The 24,577-nt window shown below is 44.7% G+C and overlaps 1 protein-coding gene across 1 annotated transcript in view; it reads right to left on the bottom strand.

Moving 5' to 3' along the window:
• The window catches only part of LOC311313074 (contactin-associated protein-like 5), a gene marked incomplete at both ends in the record, with an annotated part of 83,975 nt that overhangs the window by 33,051 nt on the left and 26,347 nt on the right, over positions 1-24,577 (bottom strand). The window contains 8 exons of the mRNA XM_084443108.1: positions 68-239; positions 656-799; positions 3,992-4,259; positions 5,436-5,579; positions 5,774-5,958; positions 6,268-6,471; positions 11,941-12,088; positions 19,736-19,929. Of these exons, the coding sequence (XP_084299234.1) occupies positions 68-239; positions 656-799; positions 3,992-4,259; positions 5,436-5,579; positions 5,774-5,958; positions 6,268-6,471; positions 11,941-12,088; positions 19,736-19,929 (1,459 nt within the window). The remainder of the gene's footprint in view (positions 1-67; positions 240-655; positions 800-3,991; positions 4,260-5,435; positions 5,580-5,773; positions 5,959-6,267; positions 6,472-11,940; positions 12,089-19,735; positions 19,930-24,577) is intronic.

Here is a 24,577-nt window from a genome sequence, read left to right as displayed (position 1 = left end):
TAGGAAACAGTTCCTCTCAACCAGAGCCAACTCTTCATAAAATTCTAATGTCTCATAATTGTCGTACCTGTCATGGATGCCGCAAGTGTCAAACTGGAGCTTGTTGTGGTTTCCCAGAAGGCCTTGTTGCACTTGGTTGAGGTTCATTGGCTGGCTGTTGATGAAGATGAGGCGCATGCACCCCTGGAACGCCAAAGTGGGGTTCTGACAGCCTGAGACGCTTGAGGATGAGGGACAACCTGTAAGACACAGCAGGAATGTTTCAATAACATCTGCCACAACAGCCATTGGAGGCAATGGACAAACGTCGAATTCTGACGTCTGCCGGGTGATACCAGGTTGGTTCAGTTCTAAAATCCTGTGACGGGAGGAAAATTGCCATCATGGAAAGCGAGAAAGAGAGATTAATTAAATCTGCCAAGATTTTCTAGCATGCACTTTAAGGCCCTTAAAAGCTGCTTAATAAAATTCCCTCCATCAGAAGTAAATCTCTGCTTCCACTGCCCTTTTAATGAAGAGACCTGAGACACGGACAGTAGAGTATAGCCCATACGGAAGGCTATACCTTCGAAATGTACTGGATAAACTACAGAAAGAGAGAATCACCCAGCATTCATTGGGTCACATTTTATGGTTCATGTGATGACGATCTGACCTCCGAAGTGGAGGCCGTCCCCAGCCTCCAGCTGTTCCCCCAGCTCGATGGTGGAGGCCGGCTCGTTGTCCAGAGTCATGGTCACCTGCAGACCTTGCGTGCTGAGACTCACCGAGTGCCACAGTCCGTCATTCACTCGATGGCCTGTGGACTCACAGTTGAGAGACTGAGTCAGTCAGGGAGGTTAACAGGACATAGTTATATATATGCATATACAGTCAAGCCAGAAAGTCTGTACACCCCTTTCACCTTCTCCATGTTTTATTACGTAACTGATTTATTCTAAATAGAATGCGTTCATTTTTTGCCTCAAACCTCTACACACAATAGCCAATAATGAAGCAAAAACAGGATTTATTTTAGAATAGAATAATTTTATTTAGATTATTTTAGAAGATATGCAATTTTATTGTACTGACAAAATAATAATAAAAGCCTAATACTTGATTGATGCACTTTTGGCAGTGATTATAGCTTCAAGGTGTCTTGGAAAATAAGCTATGAGCTTGGCACACTTGTTGCTGGAGATTTTTGCCCATTCCTCTTGGCATATCTAAGCTTTGTCAGGTTCGATGGGGAGCGTCAGTATACAGCCATAGTCAGCTCTTTCCACAGATGTTCAATTGTATTCAGGTCTGGGCTCTGGGCCACTCAAGGACACTAACAGATTCTCTGAAGCTACTCATTTGTTCTCTTAGCTGTGTGCTTTAGGTCATTGTCATGTTGGAAGGTAAACCTTCACCCCAGTCTGAGGTCCAGAGCGCTCTGGAGCAGGTTCTTATCTCTTTCTCACTATCGGGACTAGTCACCCATTCCCGCTGCTGAAAAATATCCCAACATCATGATACTGCCACTGCCACGCTTCACTGTAAGGATGGTATTACCCCAGTGATGAGAGGTACCTGGTTTCCTCCAGATGTGACGTTTGGCATTCAGGCCAAAAAGTTCAATTTTGGTTTTGTCAGACCAGAGAATCTTGATTCTCATGGTTTGAGAAGTCCTCAGTCCTAGGTGCCTTTTGGCAAACTCCAAGCGGGCTGCCATGTGCCTTTTACTAAGGAGTGGCTTCCTTCTGGCCACTCTACCATAAAGGCCTCATTGGTGGAGTGCTGCCTGGATGGTTGATCTTCTGAAAGGTTCTGCCATCTCCCCAAGGACACGCTGGAGCTCTGTCAGAGTGACCCTCGGGTTCCTGCTCACCGCCCTGGCCAAGGCCTGTCTTCCCTGATTGCTCAGTTTGGCCGGGCGGCCAGGTCTAGGAAGACTCCTGGTGGTTCCAAACCTCTTCCATTTACTAATGATGATGGCAACTGTGCTCATTAGGACTTGTAAGGCTGCATAAATGTTTCTGTACCATTCTCCAGATCTAGGCCTTGGCATAATCCTGTTTCTGAGATCTGCAGATAATTCCTTTGACCCCCATGGCTTGGAGTTTGCTCTGACATACACTGTCAACCTTATATACAGTAGGCAGGTGTTGGCAATCCGCAATCATGTCCAATCAATTAAATTTACCACAGGTGGACTCCAATTAAGTTGTAGAAACATCTCAAGCAGTATCAGCAGAGACCAAAGGCATCTCAGCTCACTTTTGGGTGTCATATCAAAGGGTGTATACACTTGTGTACATACACCATATGGACAAAAGTATTGGGACATGCCTCTTAATCATTGAATTCAGGTGTTTCATTCAGTCCCATTGCCACATGTGTATAATCAAGCACCTAGCCATGCACCCTGCCTCTAAAAACATTTTGCTCGTCGTCACTGTAAATGAGGGCAACCTCAGTGCCTCTCGAGCATAAATAAAGGTTTGATTTGTGAAAGAATGGGTCATTCTAAAGAGATCAATGAATTCCAGCATGGTACTGTAAAAGGATGCCCACAGACACACTCCAAAATCTTGTAGAAAGCTTTCCCAGAACAGTGGAAGCTGTTATACAGTAGGTGCAAAGGGGGGACCAACCCCTGTACTGTAGGTGGATCAATAATTTTGTCCATATCGTGTATTGTATGATATTTTACATTTGGATTTTTTAATAAATTAGCACAAATGTCTAAAAACCTGTTTTCACTTTGACATTATGGGCTGTTTTGTGTAGAATCTTGAGACAAAACATGAACTCAATCTATTGAAGAATAAGTTTTTTTTTTTTTTGGTGGAAATTCTGAAAGCCTGCTAATGGTCATTTCAATTTGGTTGTATATTTGTGTGTTGCATCCAGACAACATACAGTATGTCATTTTCTAATCATACAACTATATTATCAATTTCCTGTCTGGTGCTCTATCTTTAGTGTTTCATCTGTTTGGTCAAAGGGGGCTCTGCTTGTGTTCTCTGTAACTATCAAATATGTTGACTTAATAGATTTCCTCCTACCTCATTTCATATCCTTCCTCTACCATTATCAAATAAACAAAGTCTAATCCCACCCTTTTTGCTTTGTTTGTTTTTCAATTCTGAGATACACGTCTGAGGTATAATCGTTGGGTTGTTTGATTTACTTCAACATGAACCTTCAGATTGAAGGGAATTCAAGCAGTGTCTGTCTGCTGTGTGTCTACAAACCCTCTGTGCTCACCATCTGGAGTCGGGGTGAGAGGCAGGTTGCAAGCTAAGAGAATAACACATTACAGTAAATACCATTGAATAGGTTGTATTTCAGGTGGTAATTCAAGCAAACAGAAAAGTGTACACCTGGTGATAGCAGAGACTCGGCAAAGCCTCCAGCTTGCAGCAGATCTAACCTCTGCTTGTTCCCATGGACTTTGCTGCTGCGGGTCTTCAGGAGGAGACACTCTGTGTCTGGCCCGGCATGACTGTATCACCCAGCTGGTAACAATGACTAAAGCCATTGATATGCATTATGTATCTCTCCGTTGCGGGGAGAAAGTGTATAAAGTGGAATGCTTATCTTCTTTGCTCACGGAGAGATAAGCGGAGGGGCCCGCTGAATGGATCGGACCCCTCCTAACATTTACAGACCACCAATGTGAAGAATGACAAACATTCGAGTCACAGCTTACATCGCACGCTATTGTCAACATTAGAAAAGGGTTTGTTTTCTGTCTGGTGAATAATAGACCCTTTTACATCAGTCCCCTAGCCCCACGGTGCCCTGTAGGGGCCACCTATAGTGACCCTAGCCCCCTCACCAGTCCCCTAGCCCCATGGTGCTCTGTAGGGGCCAGCTATAGTGGCCCTAGCCCCCTCACCAGTCCCCTAGCGCCACGGTGCCCTGTAGGGGCCAGCTATAGTAGCCCTAGCCCCCTCACCAGTCCCCTAGCCCCACGGTGCTCTGTAGGGGCCAGCTATAGTGGCCCTAGCCCCCTCACCAGTGGAGACCTCTGATTTCTGCTGGGCTGACGTGTGGTGGGTCAGGCGGATCCGGCTGTTGCTGATCTGCAGCTCCAGCCGCTGGGGCTCCTGGGCCAGTCGGGTGGAGAGCAGCAGGCCGTCGGGGTTCCAGGTGCGGAACTGGAAGCGCACAGAGAGGCCCCCCATGGAGGACGGTGTTGCCGGGAGCGACAGGAAGCTGCTGCTGGAGCTCAGGAAGGTGGTGGCCACCAGCTGGGGCTCCGAGCAAGAGAAGGTCACGTTGCCCTGGAGACAGAGGAAACACAGTCACCTTGCCCCAATCAAGATCAACTTTCAACATAATAGGGTTAATTAAAAAGATGATGTAAACGTTGCTGTTATTAATGACTACTAGCACTCTCTGGCCTCCTTTCTAGAGGGATGCAAGAGAGAGTTCCATGTGAGAGAAAGAGAGAGAGAGAATGGGGGAGGGAGTAAAAGAGAGGAAGGTAGAGACAGGGTGGAGAGAGAGGGGAGGAAGGGAGAGAAAAGTAGGAAAGAGAGAAAGAAAGATAGAGATAGAGGGAAAGAGGGGAGAGAGGGAGGAAGGAAGGGTAACATTGGGAGGTAAATAGAGAGGTGAAGGGACGGAGAGAGAGCACAGGCGTGACAGAGAGAGAGAGAGGGTGAGGAAATGAGAGAGAGAACAAGAGAAAGAGAGGGAGAGAGAGCACAGGACCACAGGGAGCTGGGTTAAATGTCACTGCCAACCCCACTGTGACTCCCAGAGACAGGAGTTCCTGTACACAAGAAAAGGTCATGGCAGTGCAGAACTGAACACACCATCGATCCCAGCAACAGAAAGTGGCAAAGGCAGAGAGTAATACTGCTTAAGCCCTCCACAGGGAATCTGACATCAAAGTGATTTTAAAGGCCCCTTTAAACGGGGTGGGGGGGGGCGTGACCTACAGTATATTCTTCAGAAAACCATTGATTACTCCTTCATACTATTGCTACCTTTGTGTCTTTGCGACTGTTAGCCCAGTCTCCTCTCAGTTCATATCCACGAGGATGTGTCATTTAAGGCGGCACAGGACCTTGACATCCACACTAGAAGGGGGTTACTTTAAATAATGATCTACCCCCAGGCAAGAGGCAGGAGGTAATAATAACCCTGCTGAATGGATCACTGGGTACGTTCTCGTCCTCATAGAACTCAGTGAGACCTCTTCACCGGCTCTGAGTGCCTCCCACTAAACTCCTCCCCTGTGTGCGGTCTTTCAAGTTGGTACGCAACAACCGCTTCAGTCAGTTTGTTTCAAAAGGTCAGCTGTTTTTAACCTCCCTTACTCACATGTATTGTTCTAGCATCATCTCTTACATAAATGAGTATATTGTGTTGGCTAAAGCAGTAAAACACACACCCATACTCCATGCCCCACAGTGCAGCCATTAAGCTGAAGCTTCAATCAAAGCACTCACCACGCTGTAGATCTGGGGCTTGCGGCGCTTTGCCAGGTCGATGATGTTGATGCCGTTATAGTAGAGGTTCTCTACACAGCCATGGAAGTTCTTCCTCAGGAAGGTACCAGGCTTTCCTGGCAAAGGGATGCCCCCGAAGCTCAACTGGGAGAGAGGGGAGAGGAGAGGAGGTGAGGACCCATTAGAGGAGGTGAGGACCCATTAGAAATCCTATAGAGTATGAACGTTACATTCTGAAGAGCTACACCAAGTCCTCCTGTTGAATCCACAAAATGAGGTTCCTTGACTGGAACGTCTAGACCAATTCCAGTCAGTATGAGGAGCGAGAAGGGACCCACCTCATAGTCCACTTCCAGCGAGTCTCCCTCCCCCTTGGTCCTGAAGTGCTGTGTGTGAGCGTCCACCGTGAGGTTGACCTGCTTGTTGAAGCGCTCGATGAGGACAGAGTGCCAGTGCTGGTCGTCCAGGAGGCTGCCCAATGTGACCGCAACACGACCGCCGCTGAACCGCAGCCTGGTGTCGTCTGCAAACAAGCACACAAACCACTGTGTGACAAAACTCCCTCCCAGCTTAGCTGGTCACCATATGAACGCTTAGACATCAGAGCAGGTGCAGCGGTAATTGGGAGGGCAAGGACACACGTACTGTACAGTACACAAACACACACACACACACACACACACACATACACACACACACACAAATAGAGCTAAATCCCCATACTACTCCCATGACTCCATTTTAAATGGTTTCAAGGACTCCTCCATCCCCCTGCAGCGCCCCTTGAGTCCAGTTAGTGGTGCCCCCTCGCCCCCTGCTGTGTGAGTCTCACCCAGGTTGAGGTAGAGGGCCAGACGGCCCCGGTGCAGCTCCAGCGTGATGTAGTCTCCCCTCTGGCCCTCCCCGTGGAGCAGAACCCCCTCAGCCTGACGACTCTTGAAGCGCAGTGAGATCACATCCTTCACCGTGGACATGGACTTCTGGTTGAACCGGTAGAGCAGCGAGCTCCGGCCGTCAAAGTCCGCCAAGTAGGATTCTAAGTGGGATTGCAGAAGATCAAAAGAATCATTATATTTCTGGAAATTTTCCCAAATACATCTACATCCAGCCCTTCAGAAGATCAAGTCTGCATTAGCCACAACTTTGGAGTGGAGTTCCACTGCCCCTCCCCCCCCCCCTGGCCTCCTCTCACCACCTTCCATTTCTTTGAACTGAATTGGCTTCAGATTGGAACTGTGTTGAGCGTTTTCTTCCTGTCAGACACCTTTCCCCCCAATCCCTCACACTGTGTCTCAGTCGACCTGTTTAAGTTCACACTGAAGACAGGATATGCTACAGCGGTCAGGCGCAATGCTCAGTTGCTGTTTTTTTAAGACGGAATACATTATCATTTCTGATGGGATTCAGCTGGTGTAGGTGAAACTGTCAGAATAAATAATGGAATCTTGAACATGCACCTGCTATTGCTCGGCAGAACTGAGCGAAGATGACATGTAAGAGAGAAATAAGAGAATCAGCTCTGAGCCTGAGGAAAACTGACATATTTGGGGAGGTCATTCAAATAGCAATTAAATCATTAAATCGTATGATAGGTATTTGTATGCAAAGAGTTTTTGGACGTTTCACGTATTTCTGGAGCGTCAAATACTCATACATGTAATAATAACAATAACAACAACAATAACTAAACTAAATGTTTATAGCCATGCATGACACAGTTTATAAATGATTATAAGTGTTAGATATAATGTATTATACAGTACCTCCATGCTACACAGCACATTATAACTACCAAACTTTAGCCAGTTATGAAGACTTAAGAGAACTACTCTAATGTATCATAACAGATTATAAATTCAAAGTTTCTATAATTGTATAATGTATTATAAACATCAATAATACACCATAGCATGACTTTGTGAGCTTTAAGTAAAGTGACAGCACTGTATAATGTTATGAGCAGCTGTATCATACTACAACACGATTATTTATGTTTTTGTCTTACACTTTATACTGCTCATAAGACCTCGTAATTGTGTTCTAGCAGTGGTGAGCCGTCAGGGCCTGCAAGGCCTTCTCTGCAGGCCTATTGAAGATTGTCAGAATCGGAAATGTCTGTATAATTAAATGTATATTTTCATTAATGCTATATGTATTTTATAAAGTTTCTTCCCATCAGTATATTAGTGTCATTGCATTGCTACCCTCTCCCTCACTTGCGCTGCTTCCAATGCAGCTCATATAAATTAGAACATTTGTCCAATCAGATTTTCCACCCACGCTATCTCCAGGTGAAAAAATCTACCTGGAGGCCTTCAGGATTTTGGGTGAATCCCCTCTGCTGTTGAAGCAAATGGGGAAAATTTTGTTTATTGTCATATTCTTTAACCAATCAGATTTCGAGTTTGCCATGTTGGGCGTATTCTTTGACAGGCCAGAGCCTTCTAGCAGGCCTAGCCGCCTACATCAGCATGTTTTTGTGGAGGGATCAGAGGGACAGTTTGAAATACATTAACTAACTGAAGCAAACGGAACTAGCTACGTTAACTAGCACGTTAGCACTGTCAATCTGTGCTCAGATCTTTATTCAGCCTTTTTTTATTTAAACGCACGATGGCTGTAGAAGGAGAAATTCATTTGGTGGCAGATTTACCGAGAAAGCGCTGCACTTTCAACCAAGCAACTATGAAAGGTACACCTGGCTTACAGCTTTGGAGGAACATTGCAAACGGCATTGATGGGAATGCCTGTTATTTGCAACCAACCGATATGGTGTTTGGAGCCACGCTGGGTTTGCAACAAGCCATTATCGAGTGGTCATTTTCAACCCTAAAACGCATTAAAACATTCAAGAAATACGACTGGGCAAGCTCGACTCAGCACTGGCCTCCATGGCAATCGAGAAGGACCTTTTATTGGAACTGAAACGCACCGATGTCCTGCACAACTGTGTCATTGTCATTTATAAAGAAAGAAAGGAGGATGGACTTTGTCTTCAAATGATGAGCAGCATTGATAAGTTTGCAAGTTATTATTATTATTGTTGTTGCTGCTGGTGTGAAATGTGAACAATGTTCAGATCCAGTGTGGTATCATTGTGCGTTTAGGCCCAGCAACTTGGCTGACCTGGAATCTGCCTGTTGAATCCTGATTGTGTTATTTGTTGTGGGCATTTTTGCTTGCTTGGTGGTCGAGTGGATGTAACTCATTGTTATGGATTTGTTTTTGTTTCTTTGTTGCTTTTGGGCTAGCCCATGTCTATTTGTGATGCAGCATTTTGTCATATTCAGGTCTCTGCAATTAGTGTATTGTAGGCTAACTCTCACAGGTGTGAGGATCATAATAAATCACTTCATTCCACTCGATACAGGTTACTGTCACTGTGAATGGGGTGGTTATGTCGAGTGACAATACAGGGCTTTTCCTAGCTCAGAATGGGTAATGAATTCGCCCCACTTAATACTGAGTGAATGGGGCGCGCAGCATGTTTTGTTGACATTTTTGACATGAATGATTATGGAAAGCTGAAATGATACTGTAGTGATCTGTTTTAAATCAAAGAATCTATCAATTTAAAACGCTGTGGCCAGTTATGAAACAAATTAAACTTGTTTGACAACAAAATTATTGTAAAATAATACATTTTTGTACTGGCCAACAAGCTGAATTTCTCTCACCTTGACCTGTGTTTTATGCACAGTAGCCTACTGGCATCATATTCTCTGCTATCACTCTGACTGAGCTCACTATTTGCAATAACGGGGTGACATGAAATGGATATGAAGCCAAAATGTTTAAAATATTGATAACCTGTCTATTAACCTGATTAGCCTACTATTGGTCCAGACCACAGCAAATGCCAGAAAGAGGTGTGGGCTGCTCTTGAAACAAGCTATTAAACATTCAAAGCGGATGCCAACAATTACTCTATGCAGGAAAAAGCCAAGCCTATAGCCCTAGTGTCATGGTGAGGTTATTTGAATGCGGTTTAATTGTGGAAGGATAGCACTGATGGCCTAGGGGTGAAGTACACGGACCACCCCTGTGTTCTAGTATTATACTCTACAATTGCTAACAACTTTATACAGTGCTGTCACTTTACTTACAGCCAACAAATACTGCTCGTACCTACTACTTGTGTTATAGTATGATACTGTTTATTCCATTTCAGAAACATATCATGTATAATATGTTATGACATGTTAGAGCAGTTCTTTATGTGTACAGACAGACGGACATACACGTCACCGAAAACATTACCTCTCGCCCTGCGCTGTCACTGGGGCGGAGGTAATTAATTAATGGATAATGTCAATTTTTCTTTTTTACCTTTTAGTTTTGTTTTAATCATCTCTGTGAAGTACTGTATGTTAAGGACAATCATGTAAAAATTATATACTTTAAATAAACGTGAAACTTGAAATCATTATAATCATTTCACTCTGGGTATACAGACCATCACTGTCTATGAATTTACCCCAATACCATCTCTAAGTGTGCAAATAGAATGCGCATATAACTTATTCTACTCACTTTGCGGGGCGGAAGGTCTCTCTAAGTTCTAATAATAACAACCCACTGTTTTATGTCTTTACCATAATATAACCTCACATGCCCTGTTTAATTAGCCTGAAAAGCCTACAATTATGCTAATAATTTGAAACTTTTCAATTTTGTATTGATCAAACTGGAATTATACATCCATCTCTAAATCATTTACATCTCTAAATGATTTACAAGACATAGAGTATAAAACCATTTCAATAAGTCATAGTTCAGTAATGATCATCATCATCCCATTAGAAATTCCTTGGGCTTTCCTTTAAGTGCAGATTCGTCATCTTTGACAGATTCAACGATAATGTGCGGCTCCAAGCTTTTTCCCTTTCATGCTCTTTGTTTGCTCTGTGAAAGCCCTCTAGAGTTTAATTTTTACAGTAAGTTGAAGGGAGCGCCTTGCCATGGAGTACTTATTAGCAGGGCGTACATCCATCCAACTTTAATACAGGGATCATGCTGTGGAATAGTTGGGCATCATGAAAGTGCTCACTCAGGGATAATTATATCTGTCTTTCACAGTGGAGTAATTCACTGGCTGATCCAGTTAGTGCAGCTTCAGAATGGCTGGAGGAGGCGTACTGGAGACCTTATTTATTCAGTATTAGCTACCCAGGCTCAGGCCTGCTGTTGTCTGTCTCTATTAGCTACTGGCACTGTGGGTTGGCTCAGCAAGTTGGATCCATGTAGAGCCTTATCAACATCAACAAGTCCACTATCGCCACTTGTGCTTGTCCTCCAGCATACCGCCTGCCTCTATAATCAGTTGATACAGTGAGATCAGGAGATGTTTCACATAGACAGGCTCAGAGCCTGGGCACTGATGATGATGGATCACACCAAGGTTTTAGCTGTCTATAGTGAATCTAATCACAACCGCCTCGGCATCAAAGCCTCTTGTAACACAGCTTTGTTCTGGGTTCGGGTCATACAGACAGACAGCACCCTGTGGGGAATCTAGAACAGAGCAATGAGATCTGGATACTTTGAGAGGGACAGACATGTAAACTTAAACACTGTAACATGGAAGACTCTCTCCAAGGGTTCATATCTAGTTCCATGTCCATGCATGTCCAATCATTATATTGCACTGTACTTTAGATTGCTATTCTTGCACTTTGCCTTCAGCACTAGATTATGCTCTTAGTCACTTGTTTTAGAGAGAAGATGCACTTGTGAGTTCTGGCAAGTAGTAGTACATTGGCTCTTCCTACGTTAAATGCAATTATTGTTAGTCGCTTTGGATAAAAGCGTCTGCTTAATTACTGTAATGTAATGTAATGTAATGTAATGCAGCATCACAACATCGGCCCAGAGCTCCTCCCTGACCAGGTGTGCTCTAGCAGTGTTGTGTGCAGGGAGGGGGGTCCTACAGACAGGCCCTGGGGGGGTCCTACAGACAGGGCCTGGGGTGGGGGGGTCCTACAGACAGGCCCTGGGGTGGGGGGGTCCTACAGACAGGCCCTGGGGGGGGTCCTACAGACAGGGCCTGGGCTGGGGGGTCCTACAGACCTGGGGTGGGGGGGTCCTACAGACAGGCCCTGGGGTGGGGGGGGGGTCCTACAGACAGGCCCTGGGGTGGGGGGTCCTATAGACAGGCCCTGGGGTGGGGGGGGGGGGTCCTACAGACAGGCCCTGGGGTGGGGGGGGTCTTACAGACAGGCCCTGGGGGGGGGGGGGGGGTCCTACAGACAGGCCCTGGGGTGGGGGGGTCCTACAGACAGGCCCTGGGGTGGGGGGGTCCTACAGACAGGCCCTGGGGAGGGGGGGTCCTACAGACAGGCCCTGGGGTGGGGGGGTCCTACAGACAGGCCCTGGGGAGGGGGGGTCCTACAGACAGGCCCTGGGGTGGGGTGGGGGGGTCCTACAGACAGGCCCTGGGGTGGGGGGTCCTACAGACAGGCCCTGGGGTGGGGGGGTCCTATAGACAGGCCCTGGGGTCACTCACTGTAAGCACAGCCATACAGCTCCACTCGCAGCCCCATCCCGCCACTGGGGTTCCTGTCCAGGGGGACGAAGCGCAGGAAGCGGGTCCTGAGCGCGGGGGACAGCTTGTGGTGGACGACGCCATCAGCGTTCATGTTCCCCGCAAACCTCTGGGGACACACAGGGAGAGAGAAGGGAAGAACACAGATAGTTGGTTAGACACACAGAGAACTAATGCTAATGAACTAACTAATGAATGTCGATACTCAATCAATCAACCAATAAATCAATCAATCAACCAGACAATCAATTGATCAATCAATCAATCAGTCAACCAATCAACCAATCAACCAATCAACCAATCAACCAAACAAACAAACTGTATTTATAGTACATTTCATACACAGAGGTGTATGAAACACAATGTGCTTCCCATCTGAGCCAATATACAGCAAGAGTACTGTAAACCATTCGGTAACACTTTCTATGAAGTGTGACGATAATGTGTTATAATCTGCTCATAACACTGTATAATTATAGTCCCAAGCACTCATAACTATTTAGAATGCACTCATGCATATTTATAATGCTCGTCGCCCTCGGAGATGAGACCGATGAGGGTGAATCTTGTCAGTGAAAAGCTTACATTTTTGTTGTGGCATTTTTGTTGTTTTTTCGATCTCTTTATATATATATATATTTCACATATTTTGTTTGTTATGTAAACAAAATACAATTGTGCATACACATCTGGGCACACAACACACCTACACATGCTACACACCTACACATGATTTAAATACTCACACTCAGACACACACCCTTACGGAGGGTAACACACACACACACACACACACACACACACGCGCACACACACACACACACACACACACACACACACACACACACACACACACACATCCATGAACAAAAGTCATGCTGTTTCACTGAACCATGTGTACAATGGTGTTTACTAAATTAAAGCTCTTTGATACTACAGTATGAATAGCATGGCTAGAAGAAATCACATTCCACATGAGGTTAATTAGTGTGCCGTTTGAAGTAGAATGTCCTGGAAACATTGTAGAATGATGCAAATTCCCAATTGTTTTCCCGTCCTTTTTCCACCACTGGTGTCAGGTTTCATAACTTCATTGGCTTTTATGTTTCATTGGCTTTCATGTTTCCAATTATTTTCTTCTAACCCACCGCCCCACCCAGCAGAGTAAAATATAAGGGTTTGAATTGCTTTCCTCATCATTTTCTCTATTCCAAAACTAGCTCTGTTTGTCCAATAATATTTCACAATGTTTAATCTTATCAATAATACTTTAATGCATCTCTAACTATTTCACTGAAAAACAATTGGGCAGTCTAATTCCAAAGGTGCCCATGTAGTGTAATGAATCAGGCTATGATGCTATACCTCAACACAATGCAGCTGATTCTACTGTAGCAGTATTTGGACAATTCCCATTTAATCATCAATATGTTTCTTTCTTGTTTTCGTAGGATTTATCAAGCTCTTTGGATCAATATCATACTGTAGTGGATGGGTGTCAGTGTCACCAACCACTTCCTCACCATGCCCCTGGAAATTGAGGGAGAGAGATGAGGGACCTTTAAATTAACATCTATCGATTTAGTTCCAAATTTGTGTCTTTAACTGAGCCAAGCTAAGAGCTGGGATCTGTTCCAGGTGACTGCAAGAATCAAGCCAACCTTGAACAAGACTTGAATGTAAAAAAGAACAAAAAAGAAAAAAAGTGACCAGCAAAAAGCCATGTTTCCTATAAAATACAGATGCAATAAATACAATTGCTTTATCTTTGAAGATACACATGCATATCTGCAGATCCTATGACTTGTCCTGATGAATTGCTTCTCATATGAGTCATTCAACCTAGTTCCTTGAGTCTGATCCTGAGTTTGTGAGAGCTGGAAAACATGACCTTAAAAACAGTTTGTCAAATAATTCAGCTGGGAAGGACTCCAGAATACAGTCCTCAAGTGTACAGGTTTCACACTACAACCCCAGTTGACTTTCATCATGTCAAACACTCCCATATGACTGATCTGCTTTCCGAAGCAGACACCCAAGCACGTCCCAGAAAGCCCCTTGTTATTCTGAATCGGAAAAACTGACAATACATCCTGGCAATTAGTGTGTGGATGTGAGGTCTGGGTCTTGGGAGAGAGCCCTGGGCTGCATCAGACCTCCCAGAGGAGCACAGGGCTCAGGTTAGTCACTGTCCACATAAACAGCTTCTCTACTCAAGGGACACTTCATTATTTCTATTCCTGTATCGACTACTGAGCAGACTCCCTCCCCGTTCATTAGGGCTCTTTACTCCTCCTCTCCTGTGATCCGCTCCCTCCCTCCTCCCTCCGACCGAGCACGCCCCTGGCCGTGACAACCCCAGAACTGCCCCTGGCCGTGACAACCCCAGATCTGCCCCTGGCCCAGATCTGCTGCTACTGTCCATGTGTGCGTGGAGATGCAGAATATCTAGGATCTAAACAAGCACACAGGGAATAATTATATGTAAAACCGGTGCCTGTTCTACTTGGGGAGTAGGGGAGGGGAGAGAGGAAATCTTTAGGTGAAGTGGTGTTCAAGGAATCATTTATGCCAAACAGTCCAAGGTAGAATGGAAAAGGACACAGTGAGGGGGGAAGTGACCTAATGTTTATTTGCTGTAAGTCCCCCTTGTGACCTGCGGAGGAAGGATGCTTTGACTTGCTCCCTGAGGCAGAAGGACTTGGGTACGTGTCAAATACAGAGCACACCTGTCATGGTAACCAGGCTTACTAAGAGAGGCTAAGACAACCCGGCTCTCCCATGGGGTAAACAACACCGTTTTATTCCAAAGCTGCCTGGAATTTTTCCAGTACACTTGCACACAGGCAAACATCTGAGGCCAATCTATTATTTACTCTGCTCAGTGAGGGAGAAAACACAGAATAGCACCTGCATGGGACACAAACTTTGAGAGATGAATTCATCATCTGTTTCCGCACATCTTCTACCACTGCTGAGTGTAACAGTCCATCCGTTAGTAAGTATTCATCTCCCTTCACTTCACTCCACATTTTATGTGACAGCCTTATTCCAAAATGGATTACATTTTCCCTTTTCCCTCAAAATTCTACACCATGGGGACAAAGTGAAAAAGGCGTTTTTTTTTTTTTTTCAAATGTATTGAAAATAAACCACTCAAATATCACATGTGCATATGTAGTCAGACTATTTACTCAATACGTTGTTGAAGCACCTTTGGCAGCAGACCCTTTGCAGATCCTCTCAAGCTCCATCAGGTTGGATGGGGAGGGTCGGTGCACAACCATTTTCAGATCTCTCCAGAGATCTTTCCCTCGAGTCTGACTAGTCTCCCAGTTCCTACTGCTGAAAAACATCCTCACAGCATGATGCTGCCACCACCATGCTTCACTGTAGGGATGGTATTGGTCAGGTGATGATACCACCATGCTTCACTGTAGGGATGGTATAGCCAGGTGATGATACCACCATGCTTCACTGTAGGGATGGTATTAACCAGGTGATGATACCACCATGCTTCACTGTAGGGATGGTATTAACCAGGTGATGATACCACCATGCTTTACTGTAGGGATGGTATTGGTCAGGTGATGATACCACCATGCTTCACTGTAGGGATGGTATTGGTCAGGTGATGATACCACCATGCTTCACTGTAGGGATGGTATTGGTCAGGTGATGATACCACCATGCTTCACTGTAGGGATGGTATTGGTCAGGTGATGAGTGGTGCCTGGTTTCCTCCAGACGTGACGCTTGGCATTCAGGCTAAAGAGTTAAATCTTGGTTTCATCAGCCCAGAGAATTTGGATTCTCATGGTCTCGGATCGTTGAGGTGCTTTTTGGCAAACTCCAATGCTGTCATGTGCCTTTTACTGAGGAGTGGCTTCCGTCTGGCCACTCTACCATAAAGGCCTGATTGGTGGAGTGCTACAGAGATGGTTGCTGTTCTGAAAGGTTCTCCCATCTCCACAGAAGAATGCTGGAGCTCTGTTAGTGTGACCATCCGGTTCTTGGTCACCTCCCTGACCAAGGCCCTTCTCCCCCGATTGCTCATTTTGGCCAGGTTGCCAGCTCTAGGAAGACTGGTCGAAACTTCTTCCATTTACAAATGATAGAGATCACTGTGCTCGTTGGGACCGTCAATGCTGCAGACATTTTTTTGTACCCTTCCCCAGATCTGTGCCTTGATACAATCCTGTATCTGAGGTCTACAGACAATTTATTTGACTTCATTGATTGGTTTGTACTCTGACATGGACTGTCAACGGTGGGACCTTATATAGACAGGTGTGTGCCTTTCCAAATCATGTCCAATCGATTGAATTTACCACACGTGAAGGTTGTAGAAATATATCAAGGATGATCGTTGGAAACAGGATGCATCTGAGCTCAATTTTGAGTGTCATAGCAAAGGGAGTGAATACTTCTTCTTCCTCGTGTCCGGCCATCTTTTATATCATGTCTTTCCAGTGGTTGGCGCAGGCAGCAGTGGTCTGGCCAGGTCATCTTCGGTGCATTGTGGAGCTTGGCTACAGCTCATAATGTGTTCGACACACACACGTGCATCGGACGTTGTTATTTTCCATTTCCTCATGGACACCTTTGTGGAACCGCAGGCAGCTCAGTGTTTTCCAGACAGCCCAAGGTGGGTCTAGGCCCATTCGTTTGGGGTGATGCCTCTCGTTATCCATCCGTTTGTCTGCCTGCCAAGGCTGTTCCACTTGAGAATACTGACATAAGTGAATACTTATGTGCATGTGATATTTTCGTTTTTATTTTTAATACTTTTGCCAAAAATTCGAAAAAGGTTTTTTCACTTTGTCATTATAAGGTATTGTGTGTAGAGTTGTATCCCTTTTGGAATAAGGCTATAACATAACAGAATGTGGAAAAAGTGAAGAGATATGAATACTTTCCGGATGCGCTGTATGGTGCACAGATGGTAAAAATATGTAAATAATTCTAAGCAAAGGTTGAAGTAGGGATATTGGGATGTGGGGGAACTGGGCCATCAAAGGGAAATGTTTTCCAGCTGACTTGAAATCGTCCATGTATAATGAAGGGTCTTGATTATAAATAAAATCAAAATAAGGAAAGTAACTATCCTCAATTCACAGTTGAAATGTATAATTAAAAGCAAACAGATGGGTACACAAAAAGTGATGAAGCCATGTGAATACTATACATGCATCAAAACAGTATTATTTCCAAAGTCCTAAGCTAAAAATGGAGCCTCCAATAAATAATGAATTTAAAAATAAAAAAAAATAAAAATAAAAATTCTAGGCAAAGGGCTGCAAATGTCAGATTGCTTAGTTATTAGACACAGTATCAACTCATACCCTGACGTGTCTTCTCTCCCATTCATCTCCATTCACTTCCTCTGAACGTCTTTAATAACATGAACAACCACAACAATAATTCAATTCAGGGCGTATACAGATCACTGGATAATCATTCAATCCCGGGACTATACAGATCACTAGAAAACCATTAAGTTCAGGGCCTTTACAGATCACTGAAGCATGGATTTGGTCAACATGTCCAATTAAAAATTCAACACCCTCAAGTTCTTTGCCTTAACAGCTAATTGAGTCATGAGCTATACATCAATTAAACCTCCATTGACCATCAGACCATACACTTTAAGCCGCCCAATCTTCAAATGGGAATAGACCCCATATTGATTACCTGTGGGCTGGACAAACATCCACGTAATGGACGACTATGGAGCAGGAAATGAGGGATGAACGGGACAGAGAGAGCGCCCTTGATCAGACCTCTGGTCATGTGATTAGTCAATTGGACTGGAAGCATTGGAGCGAGCACTGAGAGGTCTGTTCGTCTTTGTTTACCTCAAGCCGAAAAACAATGTGAGGCACAAATTGTCGTCTGGAAAACGGCAGTAGCCAGCGCAGGACTAATGAATCCTGTTGTGTTTGTTGGAGGGCCTCATCCCAATCTGTATGCAGGAAGAACAGCGTTGAAGTTGCTCTGGCCTTTCACAGTCTTTGATCCTGGGGCTTCAAGAAAATTACTACCTGCATGTCAATGGATACAATTCTTAAAAAAAAAAGTAATCATCTCTCTCTCTCTCTCTCTCTCTCTCAGAAAAGTACCTTGTGTCTACATCAAAAGAATCACTGACAGCTTTCATAGAGAATTAGGATGAGGTTGAACCCAGGAAACCTGAGCAGCACAATGGGTTGAACGAGAGTGACTTTCTCCTTTTCTTCTATCAAGGACAAGGTCTCTCTACAAAGATACGCATAACCCTAGAGGTACAACGCTTAATGAAGATGAACAGATTGTATGGACAGAGAATACAATCTTCATATGAAATCGTTACATTGCAATGAAAGTATTAATGGCGAAAACCACTCTTGGTCTGAACAGATATGTTTGATCTGCTACAGTATGCTCCACATGCACTATGGTAAGCCCCTGACACTGGCCTGAAAAAGCAACCCAAAACAAAATAAGAGTATTTTCATTCATTCATTTTCAAAAGCTCTCAAGTTCTCATCTTTTGTTGCATCCTCTCCGACGTCAATACTTCCAAGTCGCACGAAGGCAAGAACAAAGGGGAGCAGACTGTGCCCTTGAGAACTCATCATTGACTTGACAACCTTCAGACATGAATGCCTCCAAAATGAATATCATTGGGGCTATGAAAGGGCAGTAATAACAGCGCTGTGAGAAAGAAGAAAGCACTCAAAAAGCCTTTGCGCTCAGCACTTCTCACAAGAGGAATCAAGGTTGGCCTGCCGCTAAGTGACAAGCGCCAGATGAGGACAGATGGAGGTGTGGAGTGATGTGTGTCAACGTTACGCTCAAGAAGAGCTTTCACTTCACTTTTACATACATATACCATGTCCGCTGCTCTGGATCCAATGGCTTCTCCGTCTCCATCAATATACATATCAAACAGTTTTCGAGTTTCGCCAGGATACCGGTCAGTATGTACTGTATATGACTGACTGCACTTAAAGCGATACCTGTGTTTATCACAATTGTGTTTCTAGCAATTTTAAAGTGAGTCCCTGGCGATCTTACACCTGTTGTATAATCTGAGAATGATCAAGTAGACAATTATTTTCTAAGCCATGGCACATTTTGGGTGTCTTATGACATTTATGCTCTAGTATCATAGCCAAAATATCCCAATATGAATTAATAATTAATTCAGCTGTCTGGCCCCTATAGGTAACTAGCAGAATTAAAAACTCAGAAGTTGATCATTCCTATCTCTGTCCTTATCATTATTGAAAAGCAAGGACAAGTTGAAAAAGCAGCTTTGAAATGTATCCTGCCAAGGGACGATCCAACGCTGAGTCATGCTCTGTCGTCAGGGCTGATATCTTATTTAGCAATGTCATTTTCCCATACTTTATCTGATTCTAATAATTTTCAGTGAACTCAAATACCAAAGTCAGCATTTAGGGGTGGGATGGTTTTAGCTGTCAGAAAGGAAGCAGAGTCTGTCCCCAAAGGCGCCTTTTGTTGCCTGTCAGTATCAGAAATACAGTCGCTCTAAACTGTATAATAGTGTTTTTGAAGTGTGCACTGTGGGGAATGACTAGATAGAAAATGGCTTCTAAAGCCGACAAACATAGCATGTTATCAAAGTCAGAACAATGATGTGAGTTCAGTGCAGGATGAAACATAAGTGACAAAGCTTGGATAATGGCTGATGACGGAGAGTACTACATCGTTACACCGTACGCTGAACTCCTTCTCCAACCAAACTCACCCCGACTCCGTCTTCCTGCCGGTACTGCTTCCAGGCCCGGCCCGTGTCGCTGTAGAGCAGCAGGAAGCTGCTGACCCAGTCTGGGCTGCCGTAGCGCCCCTGCGTGGCCACGGCCGTCACCTCCATCCGGTCCCTGAGGTCCACCTGCAGCCACGGCTGTCTGTCTGCCGCCAGGGGAGACCAGCCTCCCGCTCCTGGATGGACAGACGAGAGAGAGAGAGTCATTGGACAGGAAAGTGGAGAGAATCTATTGTTGTTTTATAGGGACAGGGTCCTAATTGTGGCACCCAAAGTGTGCCTGTCCAGGAACAGCCCGATCAGCAGCCCGGACAAGGGCCCAGGCGGCCTCATGGACAGGTGGGGAATGAAAGATATCACTGGCTGGCCCTTCCCTTCCCTTCCCACTACCAAGTGTGGGAGTGTGAGGGATCCGAACCAGGCCCATGTAGTGTGAGGGTTCTGACCCAGGCCCATGTAGTGTGAGGGTTCTGACCCAGGCCCATGTAGTGTGAGGGTTCTGACCCAGGCCCATGTAGTGTGAGGGTTCTGACCCAGGCCCATGTAATGTGAGGGTTCTGACCCAGGCCCATGTAGTGTGAGTGCTGTTTGACGGCTGTAGCGAACAGAGAAAAGCTCATGTGTTTTGTCCTGTGTTCTTCCCCAGATCTGAAAGCCCTGAGCAGGACAGCGAGCCAAAGGCCTCCCCTGGAGGAGGGAGAAGCTCAGTGGTGATTGCTCCTATAAGCCAGGGTAAGCCTGGCTAACCCATACAAAAACAAATACAACGTGATTTTTGCGCCTTCTTTCAGTGAATGGACGGACGGAAATGGACTTTTAGACTGTTTTTGACTTAAATGTGTCTTGTATTCTGCCATATCGCTTCATTTTCATCCCTGTTTAGCATTTTGGTTGTGCTCCGTCGCCCCCTACAGTCCTCATGAAAATACAGTCCACGTTACGGTCCGTTGACACCGGTCTTACTAGCTCGTCATTCCCTTAACATTGTAGGCCAGATAAAATTATTCTGGCTCACGGAATTCAAGACCAAATGAAAAATCAACCAATCAAATTAGCCCACACATACAAAACCACAATTTTTTTTTGTCATCAGTCGACATGTAACCTAATCTGTAATTTGTCAAAATGCTTAAAGGTTGGCGTAGGGTAAGCCCGCACTCGAAGTGCTTACATTGGAATTCCCATTGACATTTTAACATTGGGACGGTTTATCCAATCAAAACTTGTCATGACCGTCCCGTCATTCACATCACCTGTCAATCATGTTACCCACTTCTATCTAGCTACTGGCAGCATCAATGAACATGGAAAACAGAGATCATGAGTCTTTGTTGAAAGTTGATTTCACAAAACTACCTTTTGAGCAGCAGTTTAAATTAAAACAAGATTGGAGACCTACACCGACACTGGAGAGGATGAGAAGAAAACTGAGAATTGTCCAGAACTTTCTGTGGTAAGTTATGCTAGAACAGAGTGAGAGTGCTGTGTCCCCATGGGTTAAGTGCAGAACTTTCTGTGGTAAAAGTTATGCTAGAACAGAGTGGGAGTGCTGGGTCCCCATGGGCTATATGGTTATGATGATTTAAACACTTTTCATGAGGCAGTTCAGAAGCATAGTAAGTCCAAAAGTCATCTCAGTGCCGCAGTCAAGCTTCAACATTTTGGGAGAGTTGGGATGGACGAGGCTCTCGATCTAGCTGCAGTGATCAGTCTGCAGAGGCACAATGCCCAGGTCACAAAACATCGGGAGCTTGTAAAGAAGCTTATCATTGCAGTACTCTACCTTGCACGCCAGGAGCAAGCATTTAGGGGCCATGATGATTCGGCCAGAAGTTCAAACAGGGGCAACTTTGTCGAGCTAGTGCGTGCTTTTGCAGAGTTTGACACAGTGCTTGCTGAGCACCTTGGATCTTCCACTGTATTCAGTGGTATGTCTGCCACTGTCCAGATGCAAGTTTATTTGGGTGTACATACTCAAAATCATCGCAGTGGAGTACATCAACTTGTAGGAGCTAATTTTCACGGGCATACACGAATCAGCATGATTTAGATTAACAATTGTAACTTGCAAAACAGCATGGGAAGCCAAGGGCGTCTACTTATCCAAATTGTAGTGGATTAAACGAGTTTGAGTTACGATATAAGGTAGGTCTTTTGTGATTAATTACCAGTTGTTATGGCTGTGGCGTTTTGCTTTGCCTAGATTTAATCAGCACTTGAGAGCGTGAACTTTGCTTCCTGGAGCAGTGGGCTAATAGGCCTAGTAGCCTAGTAGGCTAGTAGTAACCTAAACACTGATTAGTGAATTAGGGGAGTAGGCTATTGAGTGCTGCGTACTAAGGGGGTGTATTGTATCGTCCTGTCATTCCTCTTCGTGGTGCTTGGCCATTGTTGTCATATAATGGCTCTGTAGTTTATTTAGGGTGTCCGTAAAAGCTTGGTTGTTTCGGCCTAAATATTGCTCTCTTATTCCCTCGCTCATATTCTGTCTGAGGAAAAACAGCTGAGACAATAACAACGATAGAACATGTTTTTTCTATTCTCTTGCCCTGTCCTTTTTCCTTTAACTGCATTTGGCTTAGCCCGATGGAGATTAGTTCAACTGAGAGCCAGTGATTTACTATCGCCAGTCTTTGGAGTATATTATTAAAAGCATATAGACTTATTCTTGTCTGACATCATACATATTGGGCGACTCCAAAGCTATGTTATTGTCCTGATAACCGATAACCTATTGACTTTCCTTCCGAGATCAACAGAATTCAACTGGCAGAAACCAACATGCTAGAAGTATTAATAGCCTTTCCTCTGTGTGTATTACACCTCATACACGTTATCATGTTCTTCCACAAAGAGTCATGGTTTATTTTATACTGATCGTACATAACATTTTTTTTCTTTCCTTCTCACTATGCAAAACATATCATCCAGTTCACCCTTACTCAACCTGTGTACCACCTCTGCGTTCAGGGACAGTGATGAAACTGTGTGTGCAGTAGATAGTGTGCATTCCAGTATCATGGATCCCATGAAGATGTGTGTACCGTAGACCCCACCGCTCTCGAGTTATCAGGGCTGGAGAAACAGGTCATCTCTGGCAGAGAGGTTCATTACTCAGGAGCTGTGGGCTGGGACACAACACCATGGGAGCAGATGAGTGCAGAATATCAAACCAGAGTCTCCATCATGGAGGGGGCATCGTTTACGGAGCCCCCCAGGGAGCAGAATCAGACTGTTCTTACAGGAACACGAAGCAGAGGTTGGCAGTGACTAAAACATAACCTGAGATACAGCTAGAGTTTGATAGGCATGCTGTGAAATATGCATGTTATGCTGCAACGTTTTTGATTGTTGTATATTTATGAAGATGACAGGTGGACCCTGTGAGGAGATGGTGGGAGTGCCCTGGGACTTCATCCATCAACTTGCTCGTAAATATTTCACGTGTGCTCTTAGAAAAAAAGTAATATGCTAAAGTGACACAAGGTCCAGGAGAAGTGTGTAATCGGCGGCAGATGGAAGCCCTAGCTGAAACAGCTGGCAATTAAATTCAAAGCCATGTTTAAACATACTCCAATCCCACCATTTGTTCTTTTATAATCCATCAATCAAATGATTACAAACGTTACATGGTATGTATTACACACACACACACACACACACACACACACACACACACACACACACACACACACACACACACACACACACTATATATATATATATATATATATATATATATATATTTTATTTTTTATTTTTTTTATTTTGAAAACTTCAATCTCAGTATCACGTAATTCTAAATATCTTTCTCTCTTGTTGATCTGTAACCATCACATTGGCCTTTCCCGCTGAGTTAAAGTCGAATTTCCTCTGGAAACTAGCATGCCGTATAGCTGAGAGCCAGTGATGTCCTCCGACTCTACATCAGCAGTTCGATAGACATTGCCGTACTGATATGAGTCACCAGTAGGGCTGCAATAACAGATTTTGCTAAAATATTGTCTCAGAAATAATCATTCAATAATTCAACAAAGGCCAATAATTTGAGCGAGTGAATGAATGAGTGAGTGAGCGAGCGAGCGAGTGAGTGAGTGAGTGAGTGAATGAGTGAGTCTGTATGTGTCAGAGAGAGAGAGAGAGAGAGAGAGACACAGAGAGAGAGAGAGAGAGAGGGAGGGAGAGAGATATAACCTGAGCAGAGAGGAGGGTTGAGTCCCAGCTTGGTTTGATTGTCTCTGGTTTGATTGAGTTACTTGCTGGCTACATTGGTTAGCTAGCTTACTCCTAGAAGCTATCATACACAACAGCCAGTGTCTGGAACTGCAACCGTTCTGGGGTCTCATTTATCATTGAGGTACGCCTTCTTTTACACGGTCTTTTTCGCGAGTTCAGGCGTACGCCATTTGCCCCCCCCACATTGCGATTTATCAAGCCGTAAGGGCGAAAATTTAGTCGCCTTTCTCCGCGCTTTTGTAGGACACCTCTCCAGTTGGCGTACCGATTTACACGGTGTTCTACGCCCTTCTTGAACACAGGGGGAACTGGCGACGCAGGTGGTGCGTCGGTGAATTACTATGTTTGACGGAGAGAATAAGAGCGACAGTTCATGAACGCACAATCATGTAGGCTACTAGGCCAATTCAGCACAAACATATATCGCAATGCAAGATTAGACGTGTCCTCTAACCGGCTCATTCATGGTTCGATATGGATTTGTTCCCCAAACTTAACCTATGCGCTGTTCCAAACCCTTCCGCGCTATATGTCACACACTTAATGCAGGCACTCCATCAAACGGCAATAATTGACCAATTAGATTGT

This window comes from Borostomias antarcticus (genome assembly GCF_949987555.1).
Source record: "Borostomias antarcticus genome assembly, chromosome: 9".
NCBI classification, from domain to species: domain Eukaryota; kingdom Metazoa; phylum Chordata; class Actinopteri; order Stomiiformes; family Stomiidae; genus Borostomias; species Borostomias antarcticus.
This window is presented reverse-complemented; position numbering and strand designations above follow the sequence as displayed.